Source organism: Quercus robur, chromosome 10 (genome assembly GCF_932294415.1).
Source record: "Quercus robur chromosome 10, dhQueRobu3.1, whole genome shotgun sequence".
Lineage (NCBI taxonomy): Eukaryota > Viridiplantae > Streptophyta > Magnoliopsida > Fagales > Fagaceae > Quercus > Quercus robur.
Window position 1 is genome coordinate 50,019,418 of NC_065543.1, and position 7,492 is coordinate 50,026,909.

Consider the following 7,492-nt stretch of genomic DNA (forward strand, 5'->3'; position numbering starts at 1 on the left):
TCTAGAAAGGCAATATTATAAGACACCAAAAAAAGTTACGGTTGGTAGTTGGTGCCATGAGTCTAGAGCACCCAAGCTTTTTGACTAGTGTCGGGTGGCTTTAGTCTTCATAGATATGATGAATACCCTGTGCAACAATGTGCAGGACTCACTTTTTCTCATTACCCCTCCATAGACAAAAAACGAAAAAGAGAAAGAAGCTTCACTTGGGACTAGCTAGCTTGGCCAAGCAAAAACTCTAACATGAGTACATGAAACTTGAGAGGTGGGAAATGGATTGAAAAGCTGCAGCCTGCAGAACTAAATCACGTACAAAGATAGTAACTAGTCAGCATCAATGTGGGAACTGGAAGCTAGATAGGTCAATTTAAGCATATATATGAGGGGTTGAGACTGTGAGAGATACACTTTATACCCTACTTCTTTTTGATGCATTGTACCCTCTATCCATTCCTATCCTACTCTTCAACGTGCATGTGCCTTTGCTGCATCATGGTTAGCACTATTCGTCTATTCGATACCCACAAAATTCAAGAAAAGGACCCCATAATATGTGCAACTTTGTCAAACCTGTTGTAGTTGTAAACCAATCTTTAGTCCACAAGCAAACAGCTCCATCAAAAGAAGGTCCAATCAATAAGGCATGCATGTGCTTTCTCTTCCGTTTCTACAGTACTCTCAACTATTATATTTACCAAATTTGACACCCAAGTGGGTCCTTATGCACAAGAACCTAAGGGGATTGGGAGAGAGATTTTTTTTTTTTCCCAATTTTTTTTGGAGGGAAATTGATTTGTAATAGGGTTTAATTAAAAATGATATTTACATTAATCCTAATTGTAAAATGGAGAGAATCCCATCTTGTAGGAGCAATTTGTAACAATCTTTGTAATGTAATGTTACTTTGTTTTTTTTTTTTTTTTTTTTTGAGAATGTACTTTGTTTAGTGTATGATATGCAAAATGATCTATGTTTTTTTTTTTTTTTTCAAATTATGTGATTCTAGTTATGCTATACTATTAGATTCAAAAAATAAAATTTTAAACTAAAAATCAAAATGAACCTATTCCCCTATTTGTAGGGAATGATTCGCCGTGATCTTCGCAATGCAATGTTACTTTAATCTGCGGAATATATGTAAAGTAGTTTATGTTCTTTGTTGATTGAGGCTACTTGGAATGGACTGGTTGGATTTATCTAGATATACTTGTATTGGATTCCTCTTTCTCTTTATTAGTATTCAAGTACGTATAGGAATAACAAATGATGCTCTAGTTGGCTAATTTTCTCGTTGTACAGCTAATTCGGTGACAGTTATAGCGGTTGTTGAACTTTCTTAATCACTTAAATTAATAAGACTGGAAACTGGTATGGATTGGAACATTTTTCCTTTGTCTTACTTGCATTTTCTCTTTCTCTTTGTCTTTCAGTTCCGATTTTCTATTTACAAAATTCTTGGATCTCTTTTTCTTAATATTGGACTCGTTCAAGGCTCATTGATTTGCGTGAGAGAGAGAGAAGAGAGAGAGAGGTAAAGAGAGAGAAATTTAATATTAAACCTATAATTGGATAATTTAGTTTTCAACACTTCTGCACTTGTTTTCTCAATGACCATTGAGATTCCCCCAAATGGTTCTAAGAGTAAAACAGGCCGCGGTTGTACATTGTAATCATGAAACCCGTGGTCAAAAGAAAAGAAAAAGAAGATATAGAGTAGAACAATGGCTAAAAAGAAAGAAAAGAATTACAGAGGTAAGGGAAAGTAGAGAAAAGTAATTGACCCTAATAGGCTTCTCTCTTGTACTCTTTTTGCCTTCCTCTTTTTTTACTTTCCTTCACTTTCTACTCAAATTTTCAACGATTTAATCGCTTGTATGCAATGCTGTTATATCACAAATCAGCATTTAGAACCCTTCCGGCAACTAAGTGTACCAGCATTAGCGGTAAGAGTAGCAACAAGAGAAGATGGTTTTGCACCTAAGCTCGAAGCCTTAGCATAGCTCGAGGAAGCCCCAGCTCCAGATGGTGTGAAAAATGCACCATTTAGCAATAGGTCTCCTTCAGATCTCCAATTCCAGCCCTTCCATTCACTTTGTGGTGCATCCTCATGTTTGGTCACCTGCACAAGTTCACAATTTGATAAATTACTCAATTCAATAATATGATATGTTGTAAATAGTAGTATATAATAAAAGTGGTATTAGTGATAGACCCAATTAAAAACAATGCAATTACTTTTCTCTGTTTCTCTTTAATAAAAACAAAAAAGTGAGTTGTTGAATAAGAAATGGGGTTTTTACCTCTTTGCTGTTTCTATTATCTGGTGCAAGAAATCTGTTCCCTTGGCTATTGATGGTGGGGGAAGCACTCCCACCAATGGCATACATTTCCCAATGGGTGTAGTCATTGTTCACCACATGGAAGTACCCATGCCTACACCTACAAATTAATGTGAAAAAGTGTATATTAAAACACCATAATGACCCAACTAGATAACAAACAAACCAAACCAATTAAATTGACAAGTTAATTTACACTTTTTCTTTTTCTTTTTCTTTTTTCCTTTTGGTACTTTACCTTGGCATTCTTTGAACAAGCCCTTCTCCAAAGTGATTGAAGGCAATAGTGACCTGCATGCCCTTGTCTTGAGTGTAGGAATCACTATGTCCCAATAACATAACCTTATCATGGTGTGTCATGAAATTGTTTGAAATGGTAATCATGGAAGACCCATGAATTGCATCAATCAAACCATCAGCACAGTTTGACAATGAGACATGGTCCACCCAAACATGGGTACCACCAAAGATGGAAACACCATCACCATCTGATATGGTCCTCCACCCAAAGTGATTTGGGGAATCTCTCACCATTGCATTCCCTCCTTGCTTACAATCATGTATGTTTATCCCATGGATTATAATGTTAGTCACATACTGAATAGTAATGCATGGACCACCAGCTATGTGCACACTAGCTCCCCTACCATCAATTGTCTTAAACGAGTTCATAATCAATTCCTCCTTCAATCTGATCACCATATCACGTGCAAAAATAATCCACAATGGTTCATCTTGGATCACAGCATATCTTAGAGTCCCTGGCTTCGGATTTACGGCATCATCATCACTAGAATCTGTGACCACATAAATCTTTCCATCTCTTCCACCAACAGCATTCTTGCCAAACCCAATTGCACAATCAGCCAGCCTCTGCCTATTTTTTTCCCAATTGGAGTCACACCTCCAGCAATCATCAATTGGGTTCCCAGTTGAGCATGAGAAATACCCCAACTTTCTCCTAGTCATAGATGCATTGATGCTCCTGCCATATCAAAAAAAAATGTGACACATTTTTAACACCATAGAATCTAAACTGTAATAACTAAAGTAACTAACTTTTTCTGGTAACATTTATAGTTTCTTACCTTTGTACTTCTTGTACCACGAACTCTGGGTCATGAGCTGGGGTTGAGGCAATGAGGCTTGGGATTAAGAAAGAGAAGAGAATGGTGATGAAAGAGAGTGAAGAAGAGCTTGCCATTTTCTTTTTCTCTGCTAGGAAATGTGAGTGAGAGAGAGAGAGAGTGTGTGATATGAAGAGAAGGAGGGAAAGAAGGTGTTGTATATAAAGAAATTAAAGCCGGGCTAACAGGCGTGATTAAACTAAACAAGTGGGGTCCAATGTTCTTCGTGATTTCTGGTTTTATGGGATTCCCTTTGGGCAGTTTGGCCGTTAAGCAAGCCCTGAATGATGGTCTAGAGAGAAAAACAGAGTGAAAGAAAAGAAAAAATAAAATTTCAAAAAGGAAATTTCTCTGTTTTTTTGCTTTTTTAAATCTACACGCTCACTCGGGTGCATTATAGGGTACATTGAGTGGTACTACCTTGTGGGGGCATATTGTGTTACTTTTTTTTTTTCTTTCTCTATTTTTATTTTATTTTATGAACCTTAATGATTTATGAAGGTTCTTTTTTTGTTTTTATTTTTAGGGGCAGAATGAGAACATTGTTTTGAGTCTTTTGACAATATGGTAGTGAATTCAAAAACACAATTAGATTCCTTACATAATTAACAATTGGAATGGTTCAAAAGCACAATATACTTATTATATACACCTTCTTGGATAATGAATTCAAAATACAAATATATTCATTATCTGAATTGGATAACTTTAAGTTGTAATTGGTTCGATTGTTCTAAAACACAAATAAATATTCTTTTTGGCTGAGGCTATTATATTCATATTCTCAAATTTAAAACCCAATTGTTGGTTGCTTACTTGCTTCAATATGACAAATTTGAATTGTAAATATGGTACAATATAAAACAAAAAAAAAAAGATTCATAGATCATTCCCTTTTTATTATATGCCAATATTATTCAAACTCTCCTCTCTTTTTTTTTTTTCTTTTTTGATAAACTATTCAAACTCTCCTTTGTTACATTTTTAGGATTCCCTCTTGTATACTTTCCAGTTTTCCACACAAGAGAAGTTCCTCCTTTTTTTAAGGTAGTTTATACTTTTTTTGGCAAAAATGCAAAACTGACCCTCTAACTTTCAGTCTTTTTTCATTTCAGTCCTCTAACTTTCAGTTTTGTCATTTCAGTCCTCTAACTTTCATGGCCTATTTGGATGGAGAGAGGAAGGAAGGGAGTAGAGTAGAGTTAGCTAAAAATAAGCTAATTTTGTGCTAAATCTACACTACTCTACTCTACTCTCCCTCCCTCTCCCTCAATCCAAACGGGCCATCAATTGCTGTCAATTTGGTACTTCGTTAAACCCTAATTATGTCCTGCCGTTAATTGAGCCAAAACGACGTCGTTTTGGCCCTTTTTAAAAAAATAAATAAATTTCGGAATTGAGTAGCCTAATGTAGAAAATCAAACCCAACGTTATCCTAAATCACATTATCTTCTTCTCTTCTATATCAATGATTGAGTTCAATCAGCTTCAACCAACTCTCGCCATGCCTTTCACTTTCACTCTTTGACCACCATGCCACTCTCACTGTAAAATGATGTTGGCACCTCCAACGCCCTCGTCAACGTCAGTTTTAGCCATGATTGACTCTATCCAGCAATCGCTCTCTAAGCTTTACCCCAACGAGGACCACCATCCTCAGTTCTACTTAGACAACCCTTAGCGTTTTTGCTCCTTTGCAAGCCATCTCTAGTTCATTCTCCAACAGCTCCTCCGCTCGTCCTCTTCGCTTGAGTCTCTTCTTGCCCCCACACTCACTACACTCAAAGGAATCGCTGCCAATCTCTCTGTAGCCGTCAATGCGGCTTCGCTTTACTCCAAATGGAGCAAGATCTTCATCCTCATCAATATTAAACAAATTTCTCATACTCGGTCTCTCTCTGTCTCAAACCGCCAACCCCAAATTCTCTCTCTCTCAAACCAATTCTTCCTTTTCCCCAAATTCTCTATGTTAGGGATTTGGGTCTCTCAATGTTTCTTTGTTTTAATATACGTTAGGGATTTGGGTCTCAATGTTTTTTTGTTTTGATTTCATGGGAAGGGGAATGACAAATGTTTTCTTTTTCTTTTCTTTTTTTTTCTTCTTTTTTTTTTTTTTTACAGATTGTTCTTTTTTTTTTAATTCCAAAATTAAAATTAAAAAAAAAAAAAGAAGAAGAAGGAAAACAGCGTCGTTTCAGTGACATTAACAGTAGCCCATAACTGGGGTTTAACGAAATCCTGCATTGACAAAAATTGAAAGTTAGAGGATTGAATTGACAAAATTGATAGTTAGAGGATTGAAATGAAAAAAAAAAAACTAAAAATTAGAGGGTCAGTTCACATTTTTACTAAATTGTCATGAAAAATGTTAAAATTACTACTAATTTTACTTTTTTATAATAAATAAAAAAATAAAATAAAAAAAAACTTAAACTAATGTGATAATGAATGTGATTAACGTCACCTCAAAAATATAATGAATAAATATTTAATTTTTGTTCATTTTTTGTGGTTAGTGATACGTTTTGTAAGATTAGTAACTTTTGGCTACTTGACAATGCAATAATGCATGTTTATCTTTCTCTTTTCTTACCATTTCCAACCACATCCTTATCCTTATCACAGACGAAGAGGTATTTGACAAGGCCAGACTACCAAAAAAATTCTATTTTTCTGAGAAAAACTCACTACTAAAATTGGAATATGATCAATAACAGAAATATTGGACCATCTGCGTTTTTCAATTTGCACATATTAATCATCACACAATTGGATATATAACCAAAACATAATTAGAAAGACACCGACACTTACGATGTTGCTATCCAGATGTTGATGAAAAAAACAAAATTTTACATTTTCGTTTGTTATCGTTATGTCCACACCATCATGCTTCTTATCTATTTGGCCTACTTTAGCTGTTAAGAGTAGATACACTAGGTTGTTCTTTAAGATGACATAATTAAAGGTAATCCTGTACATGTGTATTCTTACCTTGTATTTGTCGCATTTAACATTGGTATTGATAGGGACAAAGAGAAAGACATGAATGGTTCTTAAAATAAAAAATAAAAAGATGATAATGAAGGAGAAGAAATAAACATAGACTGGAAGATGCAAAAAAGTATGAGAATTGTGTCTCATATGACAGGCATAACAAATCATTTAGTTTTATTCTTTGTTTGTTAAAGTTAGTCCACTAATCTTGCTCATGGTATTTTTTTTTTTTTTTTTTTTTTTTTTTTTTATCATTTGATGGTTACAATTAGTGAAGGGAGATTTGAACTCTAAATTTTTTGAAAACACCAAAAAATATTAATAAGTTGAGTTATAAAACTCTTGACAGCCAAAGTATTTACTTATTGAATCGTTATGTTAAGATATATTCGTTAGAAAAGAGACTTTTTTCCAAAAGGTAGAGTTTATTATTTTTTTCTTTCTTTCTTTCTTTCTTTTTTGAAATTGAGTTTATTATTCATTAGTTTAAACCTTGCATTGTTTTTTCAATTATTACTGCTTCGCTTATCATCCACTTGACTTTTTTGCAATGCCAAACAATTATTGCATATATTTATACCCTCTTAGCAAAAATACAAAGAGTTTCCGCATATTTAGTGGAGTATGCTATTAAGTTTTCTAAAAATTTAGTGGAGTATGCTATTAGGTTTTCTAAAAATTTAGTGGAGTATGCTACTAGGTTTTCTAAAAACTGCATGTGACCATATATAGTTCACAATTTCATATAATTTTGTTTGCATAGATGAATAATATAAATGTACATTTTTTTTAATTGAGATAAACAACATATTTTAGCCTAATCTAAGTGTATATGTGTGTAAAACTTTCTCCTAGAAACTTAAATTCCAACCCTTACTCCCCCCGCCTCACAAAAACCTATACTTATGAAGCGACCATTATATCAAGAATGCGTTATGAGATGAACATACATTATAATCTTATATCATCTTCAAGTAACTATGGGGATAAGGGTATGTAATTAATTGTTTGTGCTTGGTTGCTCACTAC

The 7,492-nt window shown here is 34.2% G+C and overlaps 1 protein-coding gene across 1 annotated transcript; it reads right to left on the reverse strand.

The window, feature by feature from the left end:
• Window positions 1-1,532: 1,532 nt before the first annotated feature.
• On the reverse strand, window positions 1,533-3,611 carry LOC126701873 (probable pectate lyase 5). The gene is made up of 4 exons (XM_050400297.1): window positions 3,428-3,611; window positions 2,578-3,324; window positions 2,301-2,439; window positions 1,533-2,119 (listed from the first exon to the last, which is right to left on the reverse strand). The coding sequence occupies exons 1-4, from the start codon at window positions 3,541-3,543 to the stop codon at window positions 1,898-1,900; spliced, it is 1,224 nt and encodes a 407-aa protein (XP_050256254.1). The 5' UTR covers window positions 3,544-3,611; the 3' UTR covers window positions 1,533-1,897.
• Window positions 3,612-7,492: the final 3,881 nt, after the last annotated feature.

Coding starts and splice junctions, on each gene's coding strand:
- LOC126701873 (XM_050400297.1), bottom strand. CDS start 3,543: ATGGCAAGCTCTTCTTCACTCTCTTTCATCACCATTCTCTTCTCTTTC. Junction 3,325..3,427: donor GTGGTACAAGAAGTACAAAG/GTAAGAAACTAT, acceptor TTGATATGGCAG/GAGCATCAATGCATCTATGA. Junction 2,120..2,300: donor ATAATAGAAACAGCAAAGAG/GTAAAAACCCCA, acceptor GAACTTGTGCAG/GTGACCAAACATGAGGATGC.